The sequence below is a fragment of the Mobula hypostoma genome, chromosome 23, assembly GCF_963921235.1.
Source record: "Mobula hypostoma chromosome 23, sMobHyp1.1, whole genome shotgun sequence".
Lineage (NCBI taxonomy): Eukaryota > Metazoa > Chordata > Chondrichthyes > Myliobatiformes > Myliobatidae > Mobula > Mobula hypostoma.
In genome coordinates, this window is record NC_086119.1 from 21897903 (window position 1) to 21919737 (window position 21835).

General features: G+C 39.2%; 1 protein-coding gene across 4 annotated transcripts in view; it reads right to left on the reverse strand.

The window, feature by feature from the left end:
• LOC134336956 (sodium-dependent serotonin transporter-like) overlaps positions 1-21267 on the reverse strand; it is a 64994-nt gene extending 43727 nt beyond the window's left edge. The window contains exons 1-3 of one of the 4 annotated variants that reach the window (XM_063031666.1): positions 20918-21267; positions 18189-18748; positions 4699-4833 (exon numbers count right to left, since the gene is read on the reverse strand). In XM_063031666.1, coding sequence (XP_062887736.1) covers positions 4699-4833; positions 18189-18615 — 562 coding nt within the window. In that variant the 5' untranslated portion in view covers positions 18616-18748; positions 20918-21267. Of the gene's footprint in view, positions 1-4698; positions 4834-12306; positions 12598-18188; positions 18749-19008; positions 19131-20890 lie in introns of those variants that run through there. The other 3 variants (XM_063031667.1, XM_063031668.1, XM_063031669.1) reach the window with 3 other exon arrangements.
• Between the last annotated feature and the right edge of the window lie 568 nt (positions 21268-21835).

The window sequence follows — 21835 nt, forward strand, 5'->3', positions numbered from 1 at the left end:
GCATGGGTAAAAGGACCCTGATGGCAGTTATTTATAGGCCTCCAAACAGCTGCAGTGATGTGGACTACAAATTACAACAGGAACTAGAAAAGGCTTGTCAGAAGGGCAGTGTCATGATAATTGTGGGGGATTTTAACATGCGAGTGGATTGGGAAAATCAGGTTGGCACTGGATCTCGAGAGAGAATTTGTAAATGTCTGTGAGATGGCTTTTTAGAACAGCTTGTTGTTGAGCCCACTAGGGGATTGGCTGTACTGAATTGGGTATTGTGTAATGAACCGGAGGTGATTAGAGAGATTGAGGTGAAGGAACCCTTCGGAGGCAGTGATCATAACATGATTGAGTTCACTGTGAAATTTGAAAAAGAGAAGCCGAAATCTGATGTGTCAGTATTTCAGTGGAGTAAAGGAAATTATAGTGGCATGAGAGACGAATTGGCCAAAGTTGACTGGAAAGGGACACTAGCGGGAAGGATGGCAGAGCAGCAGTGGCTGGAGTTTATGCGAGAAGTGAGGAAGGTGCAAGACAGGTATATTCCAAAAAAGAAGAAATTTTCGAATGAAAATGGATGTAACTGTGGCTAACAAGAGAAGTCAAAGCCAAATTTAAAGCAAAGGAGAGGGCATACAAGGAAGCAAAAATTAGTGGGAAGACAGAGGATTGGGAAGTTTTTAAAAGCTTACAAAAGGAAACTAAGAAGGTTATTAAGAGGGAAAAGATTAACTATGAAAGGAATCTAGCAAATAATATCAAAGAGGATACTAAAAGCTTTTTCAAGTATGTAAAGAGTACAAGACAGGTGAGAGTAGATACAAGACCAATAGAAAATGATGCTGGCGAAATTGTAATGGGAGATAAGGAGATGACGGAGGAACTGAACGAGTATTTTGCATCAGTCTTCACTGAGGAAGACATCAGCAGTATAATGGATACTCAAGGGTGGCAGGGAAGAGAAGTGTGCGCAGCAACAATTACGACAGAGAAAGTACTCAGGAAGCTGAATAGTCTAAAGGTAGATAAATCTCCCGAACCAGATGGAATGCACCCACGTGTTCTGAAGGAAGTAGTTGTGGAGATTGCGGAGGCATTAGCGATAATCTTTCAAAAGTCGATAGATTCTGGCATGGTTCCGGAGGACTGGAAGATTGCAAATGTCACTCCACTATTTAAGAAGGGGGCAAGGAAGCAAAAAGGTAATTATAGACCTGTTAGCTTGACATCAGTGGTTGGGAAGTTGTTGAAGTCGATTGTCAAGGATGAGGTTACAAAGTACCTGGAGGCATATGACAAGATAGGCAGAACTCAGCATGGATCCCTTGAAGGAAAATCCTGCCTGACAAACCTATTACAATTATTTTGGAGGAAATTACCAGTAGGCCAGACAAGGGAGATGCAGTGGATGTTGTATATTTGGATTTTCAGAAGGCCTTTGACAAGGTGCCACACATGAGGCTACTTAACAAGAGCCCATGGAATTACAGGAAAGTTACATACGTGGCTAGAGCGTTGGCTGATTGGCAGGAAACAGAGAGTGGGAATAAAGGGATCCTATTCTGGTTGGCTGCCGGTTACCAATGGTGTTTTACAGGGGTCCGTGTTGGGGCCGCTTCTTTTTACGCTGTACATCAACGATTTGGATTATGCAATAGATGGCTTTGTGGCTAAGTCTGCTGACGATACGAAGATAGGTGGAGGGGCCGGTAGTGCTGAGGAAATAGAGAGTCTGCAGAGAGACTTGGATAGATTGGAAGAATGGGCAAAGAAGTGTCAAATGAAATACAATGTTGGAAAGTGTATGGTTATGCACTTTGGCAGAAGAAATAAACGGGCAGACTATTACTTAAATGGGGAGGGAATTCAAAGTTCTGAGATGCAACGGGACTTGGGAGTCCTCGTACAGGATTCCCTTAAGGTTAACCTCCAGGTTGAGTCGGTGGTGAAGAAGGCGAATGCAATGTTGGCATTCATTTCTAGAGGAATAGAGTACAGGAGCAGGGATGGGATGTTGAGGCTCTATAAGGCACTGGTGAGACCTCACTTGGAGTACTGTGGGCAGTTTTGGTCTCCTTGTTTAAGAAAGGATGTGCTGACGTTGGAGAGGGTACAGAGAAGATTCACTAGAATGATTCCAGGAATGAGAGGGTTAACATACGAGGAACATTTGTCAGCTCTTGGACTGTATTCCTTGGAGTTTAGAAGAATGATGGGAGACCTCAGAAACATTTCGAATGTTGAAAGGCATGGACAGAGTGGATGTGGCAAAGTTGTTTCCCATGATGGGGGAGTCTAGTATGAGAGGGCATGACTTAAGGATTGAAGGGCGCCCATTCAGAACAGAAATGCGAAGTTTTTTTAGCCAGATGGTGGTGAATCTATGGAATTTGTTGCCACGGGCAGCAGTGGAGGCCAAGTTATTGGGTGTATTTAAGGCAGAGATTGATAGGTATCTGAGTAGCCAGGGCATCAAAGGTTATGGTGAGAAGGCGGGGGAGTGGGACTCAATGGGAGAATGGATCAGCTCATGATAAAATGGTGGAGCAGACTCAATGGGCCGAATAGGTGACTTCTGCTCCTTTGTCTTATGGTCTTCAATCACTTGGATGTTTGCAGTCATGCCTCTTGGCTGCTGCTTTTAATCGTTTTGCTCTAGAAAACTTCCTGTACTATAAACAGGCAATTTTAGCAGCAGGAGAGTAAAGTCCTAATCTACTTTTGATGGAGCCTCTGGGTTTTAAAAGGGAGTTGTCTGCATGCCCCAGGTGTAACAAAATCCAGATTTCACCACTATGCAATAGTTTGTTCTATTGAAGTAAATGGAATTGATATATTTATTCTTTTATTCTGAATATGATCATTGGGATGGAGTTGGGAAGGTGGGTGGGGTGGGGGTGGTGGACAGGATAATAATTTCATTACTTATTCCGCATTTTTCTCTATTGTGTCCATTTATATCTTTTATCTTTAATTTTATTTTTATGAATGACTCTTCCTTTATGAATAATTCTTATAGCAAAGATTTTTTCCCCAAGTAAGGCACTGACAAATGCACCACCACCACTTTACCTCTTGCAGAAATCACTAACTTGTCACATAAGGAAGAACAGACCCAACGAACTTTCTACTACGAGGAAATTTGCAGATGCTGGAATTTCAAGCAACACACATAAAAGTTGCTGGTGAACACAGCAGGCCAGGCAGCATCTATAGGAAGAGGTACAGTCGACGTTTCAGGCCAAGACCCTTCGTCAGGAAGCTGCTGCATTCACCAGCAACTTTTATATGTGGAACTTTCTAATAGTCTCTGACACAGCAGACAACAGGCATTCAGTAATGATGTGTCACCCTCTACAACTAATCCTTCGAAGGTCTCATCCCTCTATATCCCTATTTTTACAATCTACATAACCCCTGGAAATGTCTGCACTCCTCTACTTCTGGCCTCTTGCTCAGCACCAAATATCGTTCCTCTACTGCCAGTTATACCTTCAGCTACTGAAGCTAGAATCTCATGGAAACCTTCTTTGCCAGTTTCTTTCTTAAGAACAACTCTTAAAACTTTCCCCTTTTATCAAACCTTTGGTTATCCAGGCCAAGATCATCTTATGTATGCAACAACATGTTACATCCGCATCTTGTGTTCTTCTTGTTTTTATATATAAAAGAATCACAAAGCACTTTAAAGAGGTTACAAAATAATGGACTTGAAGCTTCAAAATGAAATATGTGGGGAGGTGGCAAAAAGGGCTGAAACTGGAATTAAACTTTTAAAGGAAAAGAGGAGGTACAGAGGCAAAGGCACGGAGGATATTCCAAAATGCAAATATGAGAAAATCTGCAGATGCTGGAAATTCAAGCAACACACACAAATTCTACTAGCATTTTGTGAGGATATTTCAAAATTTGGTTTGTAGATGCTTAAAGGCAAAGCTATCAATAAATTTGAAGGCAGATATATTATTTGTAAAGTTCTTTTCTTGTAGAATGTTAAAAAGAAATGGAGAATTAAAGCCAAGATGACAAAAAATTAAATATTACGAACAATACACACAAGCTGGAGGAGCTCAGCAGGTCAGGCCTCATCTATGGATGGAAATAAATGGTTGATATTTTGGGCCAAGACTCTTCATCAGGACCAGAAAGGAAGGGGAAAGAAGTCAGAACAAGAAGGTGGGGGGAGGGGAGAAAGTAGTGCAAGGTAACAGATGATAGCTGAAACCGGGAGAGGGGAAGGGGTGAAGTAAAGAGCTGTAAGTTGATTGGTGGAAGAGGGAAAGGGCTGGTGAAGGGGGAATCTGATAGGAAAGGACAGAAGACCAAAGAAAAAAGGGAAGGGGGGAGGAGCACCAGAGGGACGTGATAGGCAGGTGAGAAAGTGTGAGAGGGAATCAAGAATGGAGAATGCTAAGATTTTTTGAATTTAAGTTATTAAGGAACCACAGCAGATGTTAATTAGCAAGCGTGAAGCTGATGGGCAGATGGAACTCAGTCCAACATAGAATATCGCAGCAAACTTGTAATGAGCCAAAGTTTCTATGATTTAATACCTGTTTTAGCTCTTTAATCATCTCCTACCATTTAATTTGTGTAACTGCCACATATACAATACAATTCTACCTCCATTGTCAAGATATTTTTTTATTTAAATGCTTTTAAAGGAGAATGGCACTCTCATGTCACTAATGAAACAATTAGCCTTACCTTTGAAAATTGGACATATCTTTGCCCATAAAGAAATGGCTCCATTTCTATGGTACTGTCCCAGTGCCAACTCCATATAAAAGAGTGGGATACCACCAAACACAGCCATCAGAAGATATGGTAAGAGGAAGGCACCTGCAATTTATGAAATTTGAAAACAGCATGAGCATCATAGAGGTAAACTATCAATTCAAGATCTTGATAATTTTAAACTCTGTCTTTCAGATTAAAATTGTGTTATCACATCTGATAGCCTTAAGCTGATTTCAATTGCTTTTCTGATATGTGAGTGGGTGTCTTACAGGTTCTATGCTGATGATACCACACTGACAAATGGGCTGAGGAGTAACAAATGGGAATTTAATTCAGATAAGTGGGAGGTGTTACATTTGGAAAGTCAAATCCAGGGACAGTTCTTACTGTGAATGGCAGGACCCTGGGGAGTGTTATAAAACAGAGGGACCTTGGCGTACTCATGGTTCACTTAGAGTAGAGTCACAGGTAGACAAGATAGTGAAGACCTGGTGGGTACTGACAATCTATGCCAACTAGCTGCAATTTTGAGGACATAGTCTATTTCTCTCACTGTTGACGTCTTAGATTCCTACCTACTTCAAAAGGCTAGCAATCATTCCAGTGCCCAAGAAGAGCAGGACGAGGTACTTCAATCACCATCACCCAGTAGCACTCACATCTACCATAATGAAGTAATTCAAGAAGTTGATTATAACTAGAATTAACTCAAGCTGGCCTCCCACTACATTTGCTCCACAATTCATGAAATCTCATTGGCTCTCATCTCTCTGCCTTGGATCACATGAACATGAGGCTACTGTTTATCGATTACATTTTGGTGTTTAAAACTACCATCCCCTCAGCACTAACAATCAAGCTTCAAAATCGAATCCTCTGTTCTTTCCTCTGCAACTGGATACTTGACTTCCTTAATGGGAGACAACAATCTGTGTCAATAGGTACTAACAGCTCCTCTTCACTGACTATTAGCACAGGTGCACCTTAACAATGCTTGCTTAGCCCACTGTTCTACTTCCTCCATACTCATGGAAATATAGCCAATCACATCTCAAATGTCATCAATAAATTTGCTAATGACACCTCTGTTGTTGGTAGACTCTCAGAGAGTGATGTGGGGACTTGTACATGTGAAGTTGGTTGCCTGGTTGAGTGGTGGCACAACAACAACAACCTTGCATTCAATGGCAGCAAAGCCAAGGAACTGGAGTGAACTTAAGAAGGGGGAGTCAGGAGAACATATACCAGTCCTCATTGAAAGGTAAGCAGTGGAAAGGGTGAGCAGCTTCAAGTTCCTATGAGTTAACATCTTAGATGATCTATCTCTAGGCCACATTGATGTAACTATGAGGGAGGCAAGTCAGCAGTTCTATATTGTTAGGAGTTTAAGGAGATTTGGTATGTCACCAAAGACTAGCAAATTTCTGGAGATGAACAGAGGAATGCATTCTGAGTAGTTGCATCACAACCTGGTATAGAGCCTTCAGTACACAGGATCACAAAAGGATGCAGAGGGTTACAGACTCAGCCAGGTCCATCGTGGGCACAACCCTTCCTATCAACGAGGACATTTTCAAGAAGTGCTGCCTCAAGAGAGCAGCATCCATCAATAAGGACTGATCATCACCATCTGAGACATGCCCTCTTCTTGTTATTGCCTTCCAGGAGGTAGTAGAGGAGCCTAAAGACTGATATTCAATGATTTTGGAACAGCTTCTTCCCCTCTGCTATCTGAATAGTATAATATAGTATAGTCATACTTTATTGACTATACCCCATATACCCCATGAACCCATAAATACGACCTTGTTGTATCTTTTTTTGTACTATCTGATTTTGTAATTTATATATTTTCGGTCTTTGCACTGTGCTGCTGCAAAACAACTAATTTTACATCATATGCCAGTGATAATAAATCTGATTTTGATTCTAAAAGTTGGGAAGTCAAGGTACAATTGAACAATCTGCTGGTGGAGCCACACTTGGAGTATTATATTCAGTTTGAGTTGCCCTGCACTTGAAAAAATACCATTAAACTGGGAAGAGAGCAGAGAAGATTTGAAAAGGATGCTGCCACGACTTGAAGGATTGAGTTATAGAGAGAGGTCGGACAGGCTAGGACTTTATTCTTTAGACCACGGGAGATTGAGAGGCAATCCTTTTAGAGGTGGATAAAATCATGAGGGGCAAAGGTAGGATGAATTCCCTCAATCCATTTCCCTCTGTTAGAGTATCAAAAAAAACTAGAAGGCATAAGTTTAAGGTGAAGTGGAAAGGTTTAAGATGAATTTGAGAGACACACTTTTTTTTTAAACAAACCATATAACAATTAACAGCACGGAAACAAAGTGGTACCTATATGGAACGAGCTGCCAGAAAAAGAGATTGCAATAGGATAATAACAACTCTTAAAATACAGTTGGATAGGTACATACATTGTAAAGGTTTAGAACAACGATTCCCAACCTAGATTCCATAGATGCCTAGCTTAATGCTCTTGGTCTATGGCATAAAAAAGGTCAAGAACCCCTGATTGGGAAGATTATAGGCTAAATACTGGCAAATGGTACTAGCTTGGATCAGGCATCTCAGCATGAACCATCTGGACCAAAGGGCTTACTTGCTGTATGACTTTACGGCATCTGATAACGATTTACACAATCACCCTCTTAAGCAGCAAGATTATTATCATGGCCTAGGATGCTGTCTTTATTTCATCTTGTTGGAGGTTGCTGACAACTCCATTCAAAGGCTCGAAAATCAGCAGGAGTCCAAAATGACTATGTGCTTGGAGAAAGCAACAGCTGAGTGACAGAGTGTAGACCAAAGTCATGTTAATGGAGCATACAAAGAACACTAAGGTCTTCCAAGCTTGTGTCCTTGGTACACTACTCTATGATAGTGAGGTCTCCCTAACATGTGCAAGAATAAAAAAGGTTAAACATTTTAACATAGAACAGCCCTTTTGCCCACCAGGTTGCACCATCCCTTTAACTTATTCTAAGAACAATCTAGTGCATCACTCTCACATCACCCTCCATTTTTCTTTCATGTATATACCTAAGAGTTTCTTAAGTGTCCCCAATGTATCTGCCTCTACCACCACCCCGGCAGCATGCTCTGTTTAAAAAAAAACACCTCTAACATTCCCCCTTTTACTTTACACCAATCTCCTTAAGATTATGCTTTCTTATATCAATCATTTCTACCCTGGATAAAATTCTCCAGCTGTCCACTGCATCTATGCCTCTTATCATTTTGTACACCTCTATTCAAGTCACCTCTCATCCCACCAAAGAGAAAAACCATAGCTTGCTCAACCTATCCTCTTAAGACACTCTATAATCCAGGTAGAATCCTAGTAAATCTCCTCTGCACCCTCTCTAAAGCTTTCACATCCTTTTTATGCATTTTCTTCCTTTGCTGCCTCAGATATATTCAAAGTATCTCATAGCAGGGCAAGGTCACCATATTAGAGAATTTGAAGCATATAACATTTTTATTTTGGCACAGTGAACTTTTTAAAATCAAAGACACCATTTACTCAGTAAATCCCAGAACCATTCTAGAATCAACAAAAGACCTCAACCAACAGAGTAGACAAACAAATAATGTACAAAAGACAAGAAGCCTGCCAGCTTTACATTTATTATTAATCTAATGAAATTTGTAGAGGATTTCCCATGTTCACTGGATGAATGATAATGGCCATATTCCCAAGGACATTGTATAATGAACTAAACACTGAACTGAAAGTACTGGATGTCCATATCTCTGCTATGAGAGCTGTAAATGAGACAGAAAGATGTCTGGCATCAGCACAGGCAAAAAGAAGGAAACTGGCAACCACTGGAACCTCCAAGTGCTGACCACTTAGGTTGTTTGAAACAGCAAGGAGGAAACAAAATGGAAGCTCGGCTGGCTAAAGAAAAATAGAGTCCAAAAACTGTCTACCCCTTTTCAGCCCAGAGCCTTCAACTCCAGATAATGTGGCAGCGGCAGCTTTTTACAGAGGGACTCCAACAAAGGCTTTAACAGAGGATGCTTCCCACAGAGTTAATCACCAAGTCACAACCTTCGTCCAATGTAAAAACCATCTTGTGTGGTAGCATTCAAATTAAATATTTGTGATATATTTATGGATCAACAATTCAGAACCTTGAGCTAATAATCCAGAGAATGTAAGACCCACTGTGGCAGTCTGAGAATTCAAAATCAGCTTACAGTAACTGGAAATAACAAAAAGCCCCTCAAAATAAATCTGATAAATTACTATAAACGTTCTAGCTTATAATGTCCTTTAGGGAACAAAATCTGCATTCTGCCCGGTCTAGTTTATATTTGACTCTAAATCCACTGCAATGTTTTAACCATTTTACAAGATGACCTGTTTAAGCAACTCTAATGCAACTGAACAGTTTAGCACTGTGATTCCTCCACCACATGGAGTTCAGTGATTCAAGTATGTGACACAAGGGTTAGAAATGTTCCCTTCCCACTTGCACATCTGCTAAATAAATAAACAAGTGATTAACTCTAAACTTTCCTCACACAAGGTTTGCTGGTGATGACCACATCCTTAAAATGAACCAAACTTCCAATCTTGTCACTTAAAATTTAAGAACATAATTATCGTTATCATTATGTGTCGTGTCATATGAGGTGGGCGATCATGCTCCATGATCATGAATATTTTTGGCAATTTTTTTCTGTAGAACTGGTTTTCCATTTCTTTCTTCTGGCCAGTGTCTTTACAAGACAGGTGATCCCAACCATTATCAATACAGTTCAGAGATCGTCTGTCCAGTGTCAGTGGTCACATAACCAGGACAAGTGATATGCACCTGCAGCTCAAACGAGCATCCACTACCTGCTCCCATGGCTTCACATGACCCTGATAGGGGAGCTAAGCAGGCGCTATACCTTACCCAAGGGTCACCTGCAGGCTAACAGAGGGAAGGAGCACCTTATATCTCCTTTGGTAGAGACACATCTCCACCCTGCCAACCAAAAGAACATAATAAAATGTTACATTATGAAACAGTAGTGGCAGTACACAGGTTGAAAGAGTACAGAGAACACTTACAAGAATGTTGCCAGGTCTGGAGGATCTGAGTCATAAGAAGAGATTGAATAGGTTAGGATTTTATCCTTGGAATGTAGAAGATTGAGAGGAGATTTGATAGAGGTATACAAAATTGAGGGGTATAGAGAGTGTAAATGGAGGTCGGGTGGGACTACAATCAGAAGTCATAGGTTAAGGGTGAAAGGTGAAAAGTTTAAGGGAAACTTTCTTCACTCGGAGGGTTGTGAGAACGTGGAACAAGCTGCCAGCACAAGTGGTGTATGCAAGCTCAATGCTTAGTAGTACATGGATGGTAGGGGTATAGGGGGCTATGGTCCCCGTGCAGGTCAATGGGAATAGGTAGTTTAAATGGATCAGCAAAGATTAGATGGACTGAAGGGCCTGTTTCTGTGCTGTATTTTTCTATGATTCTAACTAACTTCACCATTCAATTATCAAAAAGACATTCCAAGCAATGGAAAGGAACTTTACCACAGGATAAGCAAAAAAAAACAAGAAGTCAACAAGCCAGATTTATTTACTTCCTATTCAATTTTTAATATAGTAGTGTTCAATGAAACTGAATAGGAATTTCTTGCTTGACCTCCAGTAAGTAATAAGCTATGATAAGAGATGCTTCAAGAACAGGACAAGCAAATCACGGAAGAGGTATAGACAAAGAAAAAGAAAACTTTTTATATAATAGTTGATCACATTCAGGTATCTTATAATGCAATAGTTTAAAACGGAAATAGTACTACAGTTTTATGAAGTTTGGATGCCAATGTCTGCATTACAAAGTTCTAAAACAAATGGACATATTTCAAGTGTTAATTGCAATATCTCAGTTGGTCCTATTGCCAAGTAACAAGCAACAAAATAGATAATCCAAACACACTGAGAAAGCGTGCAGTTGACAGCAAAGTGGATACATGGATAAGAAAATCATCAAGATTTAAACATCTCAAAAAAAGATACACAATATTGTTAGATTTGGAAACTTGCTGTGCATTTTAATGTCATGTTTTCTTGAGTACTGTAACAATCTTGATCAAAGCCGTTTGGCAAAATTTATATTTATCTTGATTTATTTCATTATGATGCTCCTGTTATTTAAACTTAGTTTATGCTGTGATAGATTGACACCAATAGCAATTTCCCATAAAATATTCATGATTTTTAGCTCAACAGATTCAAATTCTTTTCCCCAACTGCATGACTTTTGTAGCTTCTAAACTGATAATGAGCCAATGCAATAAGACAGCTTAATTTTGTTAAGTTTATTTCAAATATTTACTGCTTTATTAAAAAATAGGGATAGTGTTTATATCATAGGTACCAGTCCCACAAGTTTTAGGTTACCTTATCAAATCCCCTTAAATATAATAAAAGTTCTGGCATCTGTAATAGAAACCATATTTAAATATGGTGATAAATAATGGTGCTCTGAATGCAATACACTCATCCAAAAAAAAATCAGATTTTTCCCATTTGTGACTTTTCCTCACAAGAACAAGGTTAGCTGCCTTCAAGAGCCTGAATTGTCAGTCTATGGCCAGCCATTAATTATAATGTACCCAATGAGTATTCTTTGTATTTTTTTCAGGGCTGAAACAAATACTGGCTTCCAGTTGGTGCCTTCCCAGAATGGTTGTGAAATAATGGAGGGGGAGGGGTGTAAGTGTGAGGAGCTGATGTTAGGAATGTTTCCTACTACTCAATGATAGATCTTGAGCACTTGTATAACCATAACATTCCATGAATCTTTAAGACAGTATTTACATAATCTAAAACTAGAATCCTAACCTTAAACAGAGTACAGAAGGTCACTTCATAGAGCACATCATCTTTGTTTTCATTTTGTAACAACACGTGTTATAATTTTGTAAAGAGTTAATCCCCCCTCCCCCCCGGGACTTTGAACTTTTTCGTTGTATCATTGACCAAGTATGTCAAAACACAATAGTCAAGAGAAAAAACATTATCCATTTAGAACCCAATGAATTATCATTACTGTTGTGAACTGAAATATATTACAACCATAATAGGATAAAAACACTATACTGGAATCCTATATTCTTAACTCAAGCATGAGACTATCTCAATCCAACTTGCTTAGGAAGGCATAACATCAGTATCAAAACAGTTTAAATATTTAAGTACAGTATCAAAACAGTTTAAATATTTAAGTACAAAGGCAGCTCTGGGTAAAGAATATCAAGTTTATTGTTATTTAACTGTACCTATATCTAACCAAACAACATTCTTCTGGACCATGGTGTATCCATACAACATATATCACACACAGCACATAAACCAAAATATTATACTACAATTAAGTTAATAAAATACAATTCAAAATGCATGTAGTAAATTGCAACACAGGTAAGCAGTAAACAGCTTGCTGTCCTGGTGATGAGGCCTCTGTGGTGTGCAGAGTATTCATTCATCTCACAACCTGACAGAAGCTGTTACCCAGTCTGGCAGTTCTAGGCATGATGTTCCTGTACCTCCTTCCTGATGGTAATGGGTCAAAGAGCATGTGGGATGGGTGGTAGGGATCCTCAACATTACTTTGGGCCCTTCATCTGCAATGCTCCCGATAAATGACACCAAGTAAAGGGAGGGACACCTGATGATCTTCTTGGTGGTTTTTACTGTCCTCTGTAGGGTCTTGCCTTGCAGCTTCCGTACCGAACAATGATGCAGCCAGACAGGACACTCTTGATAGTGCTCCTATAGAAAGTTGTTATAATGGGGGGTGGGGCGCCTCCACACCTCTAACTCTTCAGAAAGTGTAGATGCTGCTGTGCCTTCTTAACTAATGAGGAGGTGCTGTGGCTCCAGTTTAGATCGCCCGTTATGTGCTCACCAAGGAACTTTGTGCATAATAATTAACCAATCAAAACTGTTTTCAGTTATCAAGTTTTATATGACTGGTTAAAGACCAGATGATGATGATAAAGTTTTTTAATGAGTTATTATAATCTGCAATACATAAAACTCTGAAAGGTTGGAGGAAACAGATTCAATACCAACTTTCAAAAGGGAATTGGAAAAATAATTTTAAGACAATTTACAGCACTATGGGAGAAGAGAAGTGGACTGGAATTAATTTTTCAGAGAACATAACGGTCTGAATGGCTCCTCCAGGATGACATGATTTTATGATAAATTATGATTCTGTGATTCTTCAAAATATTTCATCATTAATTATTTTGTACAAGTACAATATGAAAAATTGAATTTGCTTGTACCAGGATTTCAAGTTCTTTTTTTCCGCTTTTCAGTTTGTCTGCAAGTGATGTCAGGGAGGCATAGACAGTAGAGGTCTTCTCTCACAGCTCCAGTGACCCACGTTAAATCCTGATCTCTGGTGCTGTCTGTCTGTCTGGAGTTTGCATGTTCTCCTTGTGACTGCATAGGTTTCCTCTTGCTATTTCAATTTAAGCCCAAAGATGAGAGAGCCAGTTTGTTATATGTGATAACATACTGATGTGAACCAAGGGAGAATAAAATGAGATTAGTGTTATTGGGTGCTGATGTCAATAGGGACATCAATGGAGATACAGTGGGTTGAAGGCCTGTTCCCTTGCAACATACCACTATACAGCATAATTTGCACCTTTTTTGTGGTGACTAAGGAGAAAAATGACTTCTATCTTTACTTACAGCAGTCTATATTAATCAGTAATTACAAATAAAATACTGTATATTGTAACATTGTTAATCAATGCTAATTTTCTTATACAAACCCAGAAACTCCTATTATAGAATCAATATTCACCTAATATTATCCTGGAGCAGACATTTTATTCCAATTTACAAGTTTATTCAACAAAGCAATTGTCTGTTCTAGTTATCCAGCAACCAAATGATTTTTAACCTCCATTTTTAGTTTGTGCAGCATAAAATTGAGTGCAGAATTTAAATGGCTGAAACTAGACGTTTGTTCTTTTGAATTGGCAGTTTTCACAATGTCTGATCCTCAGAGTAATCTGAATTCAAACGTTCTATTTGCTGCTGAATGGCATAGTCAGAGTTAACAATGAAATTAATGCTCCAGGAGATTTTTAAAAATCCAGATGAGTAAAGTGAAAGCTTTTTCCTTCAAATGCAATGTACCACAGAGGAATACATTTCATTTCATCAACTGAGTTCAGCCTTTTCTTCAACTGATGCTGGGTATAGGCCTAAGGATATTAAAAGCTCTCCAAAGCCCTTACTCATGTCACCATTCTTAATGAAATACTGGATAGTGGACATAATTTGCTTCTGAAGGGATTAGGGATGAAGGGCAAAACCCAAGGTTGTCCTTTCCACTCGTCCCAGCAGGAACCACTGCGGAACAAGTAGGAAACTTAATACCGATAACATATTCTGACCTCCTTTTCATCCTAGATGGTGAAAAGATACAATCACAATTCTTCGGCAGAACTACCGAATTGTGAACGGACGAGGGACTGACTGAGACTGAGTACCAGGTGGAGCAGTGAATTTGTAATTGAGTCAATGCAGTGGTTGTGGAAGTCTTGTAACTCCTCACAACATTGTGGGCTGAAGGGTTTGTTCCTGTGCTGAGCACCATATAACATCAAAAAGATGTAAGCATTCTACAGGTTGCTCGGGATTGGAGAACGGACATGGGCCTGGAAAAAAAGCTTGTGTTTCCCCCAGACATTGTGGCTACAACACTCCAGCCAGACATGGTCCTGTGGTCCACAACAGCCAAGCTGGCATATGTTGTGGAATTGACAGTACCATGGGGAGATGGTGTCGAAGAAGCTTATGAGAGGAAAAAGATCAAGTACTGTGAACTGGCAACTGAAGCTGCCCAGAATGGCTGGAAGACCAAGATTTTCCCTGTAGAAGTGGGACGCAGGGGATTCGTTGCTACATCTACGACCAGTCTATTGAAGAAGATAGGGGTGAGGGGTCACTCCCTCCAACAAGCAATCAAGTCTTTGTCAAATGCAGCAGAAGAAAGCAGCAATTGGATTTGGATTAAAAGGAAAGACAACAACTGGGCTGCAAGGTGAAGACAGGAGGGTATGGAACTGAGGGGGGGGGATGTATCTGGGACACGAGGTAGCACCGTTGAGCCCTCTGGAGACGTCGTGGGCTTATCAACGAAACGTCAAAGGAGGGTGCCCACCTGATGACCCCAATGACGTACCTACCCTCCCTCCTTGTCACCACTCCAAGCCCACTGCCAACATCGAGAGTGTCGACTTACCAGAGGGATTGAAACATCAAGTCCTAGTAGCTCTACTGTACTGTTCTAAGTTATATGTTCTATGTATCACAGAATATAGAAAAACAAACAAGAACTAAGTCAGTTGTGAAATTAACTTATTTTAAATAAAATAATATCAAGAAAAAAATCATCAACACTGCTGAAAAATAAAAGTGAAAAGCAACATGTTCTGTAGTTGTATTTTAAAATCTGAAAAATAATTTCCTTGTCAGATGTCACCTCCTTGAAGAGTTAATAAATGAATGAAATAAAAGCTATAAGTGCTGGAAAAACTAAGCAGGTCAGGCGCATCAACAGAGACAGATATACAGTTAATCTTCTACTGTCAGTGATATATTATCTCTATTTCCATGTCTCTTTCTCAGATGAACGTAAAAGAACCGTTGATGTTACTTCCAAGAAAAGCAGGATAGTTATCTCTAGTGCTTTGGAGCATATTGGTCTCCAAACCAAAATTACTAAAATTGATTGCTTGGTTGTCGTCACTTGACAGTTTGTGTATGGTTGCTGTGTACAAATTAGTTGCCAGATTTCCTCTAATCGTAACTATACTTCAAAAGGTATTCCATTGGCTGAGGTACAGTGGAATGCCCTGAGGATTGTGAAAGGGCACCATATTGTGAAAGGGCAAATTTTCTTTCTGTATATTTAATCTGAAAATTAGTATGAGATTTAGTACATGGTGATTTTCTATTTAATATGTAGAAATGATCCTATCCACACTTGTACTTCTGTCTTGCTAGAAGTTGATATTGCTACCTGCACTTTATTATTAAAAGGTAAGCCAAAGGCAGTCCAAAGTGCTAGTTGTTGCATAATGCAAGGAAAATGATCAGAGTAGCAAAAAACAAAACTAGCTCTTCGTTCTTATACTTATTACTGCAGACATTCAAATTTGACTGTTTACACACCCTGTTCAGAGGGAGAACTTTGCCAAAAATGTGTTTCTAGTTATTGTTTTTCACAAATTGTGGACATGTAGGATTGTTAAGACAGTGACTGAGGCAAGTTTCATTTTAAACGCTTTGGTCTTTTTGAAAGTAGGGGTTATGGCCTTTACGTTTGCAAAAGCCTTTTCACATGATAAGCTGGTAAAGCACTGAACTTCACACCGAAATCAAGAAAACATTACCATGTATTTAACTCTCTCCCTCCTCAGCAACTAAAGGAGTCTGAAACAAACAGTTTGAGTGAGATGTGAATTCCAAGTATATTATTGTGGATAGAGTGAAGTATTAATGCTATTGTTCATTATCATGAATTCTATTAACAAAGCAGCACAATGAATAATCTCCCCTCATAAACCTGCGCCACCATTCAATAAGGTCATAGCAGGACTGAACTTGGCCTCAGGTCTACTACCTCATCTGATCCCCATAACTCTCAATTTCCTACAGTCCAAAAAAATCCATCTCAACCTTGAATATACTATAGCTCTTTGGAAAAGGGAGTTCTAATTAATATCAAAATTCCTCCTCATCTCTGTTTTAGATGGGCCATTCCTTATAATGAAGCCTTATTTCTGTATTTATCCTTCAGATGAATCAACCTTTCAGGACCACATGTTTCAACATGTTCACTTCTCATTCCTCAAAGCTCTAGAAAGTATCGGTTCATATAATGTAATTTTCTTCATAAAATAATGCCTCCATACCCGGAATAACAAAAATGAACCTATTCTGTAAAGCCACAAAGGCAAATTTATCCTTCATTAACTAACTAATGAGACCTAGACTATATGCAAGTGTTAACTCAAATTTCTATATCATTTTATCAAAACATTACTCCTTTTGAAATAAAAACAGAAAATGCTTTGCAGAACTGTGTGTCTTGAGTCTGAAATATTAACTCAGATACTCTTCCCTAAGGCGGCGCTTGCCCTGCTGAGTGTTTCCAGTATTTTTGGTTGTATTTCAAATTTCCAGCATCTGCATTAAAAAAAATCATTTATTACTTTTGAAATAAATGAAATTGATGATTCCTCTTACAGGGCATGTTCGACTAGGAAGAAAAAAACTTCCGATACATCATTCATCCTAGACTTTCTGAAATCTCTTGAAACATTAACTTTTCATTATCCCTCACTACACAATTTAGCAAGAAATGTTTGGATTAATATTATGCTGAGGACCAAACAATGTAAAAGCTGCATATAAGAACATGATCCTTGCAATATATGTAAATTGACTTTTACATTCAACAATCTATATTGCATAAAGCAAAATCAAAAAGTTGGTTGAATAACCAAAATAGAGAGCTGCCTTGTTGAAGTTTAGCAAAGGATTCATTACACTTGCTGTAGTGGTCTACAAAGGCACAATGCTTTTACATATTCAGGTGTTTCAGAAAATTAGCAATGATGGTGAAAGCAATGAAATACTGGCATCAAAAGTAAAGACAGACTGCATTAAACAGACTTCACAAAGAAAGATTCAAGATTGTTCATTCTCATTCTTCAGTACACCAATGTAAAGGAGAACAAAATGCTTGTTACTCCAGATCCCATGCAACATATAAAAAGTATAATATAAAAACAGAATAAATATAAATACAATCCTACAACACAATGGAAAGCAACTGTTATATACAAAGACTATGTACATAAAGTGACACTAAGTAATGAGTATGTAGTGGTGGTGTGGGAGGGAGTGAGTGGGTGGGTTAACAGGTGGAGGTGTTGATCAGCCTGATGGCTTAGGGGAAGAAATTGTTTTTGAATCTAGTGGTCCTGGTGTGGATGCTGTGTGTCCTCTTCCCCAATGGGATTAGGACCAACAATCTATGAGCAGTGTGGGTAGCAGCCTTAAGGGCATTGCTGGCCTTTTCTGGCACCTTTCTGTACACGTGCCCTTGGTGGCATGTAGTCCAATAGCGACAATAAATAAATTACATAGTTTATATAAGATTTGAGATAATTGAGAAGAGGGTCAGGATGAGATGCATAATTTTTAGCTGAGCCTTGTTATAATCTGGAATGCATTTCTTAAGAAAATGGCTAAAGGAGATTAGTTAGCATTATTCAACAAGGAATGTGTCCGTGCTACACTACGCCACAATACTAGTGCACATCCGAGTGCAATTTTCACAACAGAACATGGTAAAGAATTGCATAATTAGATGTCAGCGACAACTTACCGCCTCCGTTTTGGTAGCAGATGTATGGGAATCGCCACACATTGCCGAGGTCAACCGCATAGCCTATGACCGAGAGCAAAAAGTCTCCTTTTTTGTTCCAAGTTTCTCGGCAGTCTGAAACCGTTCTATCCAGCTCCCGAAGTCCATAAGTGTCCGACGGAATGCGAATAGAGTCGTCAGCCTCGTCACTATTACCATTGGGTCCAACTGGGCTCTGAATAGCTGAGTAATTATTGGATATAGTGCCCTTTTCCCTCAAGTTGGAGGGCGCCTTGCTGCCTTCCTCGTGGGCCTTGTGGCTCGATCTGGGACTCTGGATCAAAACTCCATTCTCTTTGTAGTCCTCTTCCTCCTTCAGATTTTCCAGCGTCAGCTTCTCGGAATTGAGGGGCGACACCTCTTTGTGTAAGTGAAGGATCTTCGCCATTCCGCCGGCCTATAGGACTGTTTTGATGTCCATTGGACGCAAAACCTACTATCTGGCACCTGATCACTTGAGTTAAGCCTCCTGGTAGAAATCTATTGACTGCACTTACAAGCGTTAAGACTTCCGTCAATTCCTGCAGATAACACATACACATACAGGAAGGGATAAATATTAAATTAAACAATAACTCAAAAACAATATCCATTGAACATAATTAAGCAAACGGTGTATATTATATGCAGATAACGGGGAGACATTATTTTATTTAGAAACAATTAACATACTAAAACTCTAATTTGCCCTATTGACTCTAAAGGTTCGTGAGCTTTTCTTTTCCATGGCTAGTTCTTTTCCAAGAATTTGGGACTACTTTAAATAAAATACATTTCATACCTTGGACCGATTCTGCGAAAAAAAATCATCGGTTTTTACGAACCCGGAACTTAAAAAGATGTTCATTGTGTTTATGTACACTGCCTTTATTTTTCTGATGTTGAAAGACCCGAAACACCCGGCGATGTGTCCCAGCGCCCACCAGGTTAATAGAAGTAAGTAGTGTTGGACCAGGTTAATGAAGGCATAGCCCAAAGTTTTATGAAAGTGCCTCTCCTCAGAACCAATGGAAAGCGACAATGTTTACACAAGCAAATTAAGAGCTTTTAAAAGCGAACCATTACAATACAACTAAATTTAATCCTTGTACCCAAAAGTAAAAAGCTATGAGTACTTCCAAATTTTCTAACTCAAATTAACTATTTCTATCCGAAGAAAATAGTTTTACAAGCGTCTATGAGAGCCCTAGGGATGAAGAGTAATCTTTTACAGAAGTGCACGTAAATAAAAACCTTTATTACGGTGGAAGTATTAAAATGTATTCCAAATCCTCACCATCACAGCAAAACTTTAAAAATGTAGTGGGGGTTGCAGAGTTTGGAAAGACGGCATACCACCTCATTTGGGACAGCTGCAGTTTCTTAATTTCGCTTTTTCAGTAGTATTTGTGCAAACTCAGCTTCTACTTAAAATTAAACTGATCGCACTTACGAGGGATTTGTCATTAGGTGGCTTCATATTCTGCACGATACTTTCTTTATACCCAAGCCACGACAAACTGCTTTGGGTGACTCCGTTTTTGTGGTGCAGATCAGTGGGAAAAATAAATCTTTAGTTTATGAAAAAAGCAAGAATTCAAAGTATATTTTAGCTGACGACCCTTCATGGTCTAAAATGTATACTCTTCTTATATCAATGCTTATTCACTTCGGTCAAATGTAGAACAGTTAAAATATTTTGGGCTCGATTTGGATTTAGAAAGACATCCGATTTACACTCCGGTCTTAACTCTAAGACATCTATTAATGTACTAAAAATGTCACGAGTTACGAAATGAGTCTGGCGCTCCTATTGCCGTGTATTGCAAACCCCTAATTAAATATAAAATGTACGGAGTTGCAGCTTGTTCAAAGAAAAACTATTAAACGAAGAAATGACTGCCTCATTTGATTTCTTAGCAATCCTCATGACTAAAGGAGTCAGAACGTCTTAATCTAAATATAGCGGACTAAGGAAATGACTTTCATTCCGGATCATGGTATGTTAATTGGAAGTGGTACTAGAAATCGAAAAGATAACCTCGAGGACAGGGATGTATTTTGAAAGTGGGCTCCTATTTTGACTTCGAGTCTTTAACAAATGAAGCTTTCTCATAACTGTTTCCAACAATGTAACAGGTGCTTCCAATCAAATCCCTTCAGCTTTAAAGGAAAAACTAATTACAGCTAATTCGTATATGATGTACTTAGCACACACAAATTTTAATAAAACCGCACACTCTTCCATGACACGTGCAGGTTTTCTACTCTATTAGTTAATTGTCAAAACCTTCCTCACATCTCAAGACACTGACTGTAGTCCGCATTCCCCCCGGGCTATTAGTTTAGAACTCATTAAATCGTGCATTTATCTATGGTAGCTTTCGCAACCCTGAGACTTTTATATTTCCTTTGTTCTTTATTTAATAATTATCAAACTGAAAGATCTGGGCATAGAGTTGTATGCAAGAAAGGCAGTTCCTTCTATAAGCCTTGCAGTTATGTAAGCTTATGTGAAAGCACAATTCAGCTATTGCCAAAAACAATATTCAATACATTTTTATAGTAAACTCGCTATCAGCACATTGATGCTTTCTTCCTCAGACAAACCAACACACCAACAAGGCTTGCGTTCTCTATCATAGTTACTTATGCTTTTCAAAGCATGTAGCAAAGGCTTTTACCGTTTCAACCAGACCTGAACACGTTACCTCTCACTGGTGACCCGATACGAAGCTTCTTCAAGGAGTCGTATCGTTCTCATGCAGTTGGTAACCTGAGCTCTGTCGGCGAACACCTCCCAGGAAGTGTGGGCAGTCCAGCATATTTCCGAGCTTTTGTACAGCAGCTCTCTCACATGGTTTGATTTTCAGATAATCTGGCTGCCAAAGAGCTGTTTACCGCGTTATTCACGTCATATAGACTATGCCAAATTTATGTTTTGCACCCAATATTCTGCACTTTCGCAAAGGCGGACGGTCGTTGATTTTTTTCCTTCCTTCTCTCAAATGGATATCGTGACAAAAAGGTCCAGTACAAATAGAATGCTAAATGATAAATGCTTAAACTCCATGTTTTGAGCTGCAATAAAGATGCGGCGTAGGGAAGTCTGTACATATTCTTGACTTAATCGTGGCAGTGAACAATTTCAATAGGACTTTAAAAAGTTAGATGTAAAGGCGCATTTGTTTTATACACCATTATCTAAACTCATCTCTTAGATCTGGTATTGGTTGCGGTTTAGTTGAAAGTGTTCCAACCCCTAAATCAGGTTTGTGTATTTACTTCACAGTTCATCGACTCGAAGAGAAAATGAAACAATAATGCTTTTCTCCCAGAGGCTCTTGCAGGAGAGCTTCTGCACTTTGAAGCGGGAACCCAAAAAAAAACCTGAACCAGATGTAATTGAAAAGGAAAATAAATCGCAGACTCAGTTAATCAACAACAAAAAAAACCTGCCCAGAATACTTGTCAGATCAGGTAGCATCTGCGTAAGTTAGCTTTTCAGGCCATTAGCTCAGAGCTGCATCACGAAATCAAGCTTATCTTAAATCGGTCGTAACGAGTGGTAGTAAAATATCCCGAAAGTCAAATCTGAAGCAGCACAGGGAGTTATCACGCGTGTCCTG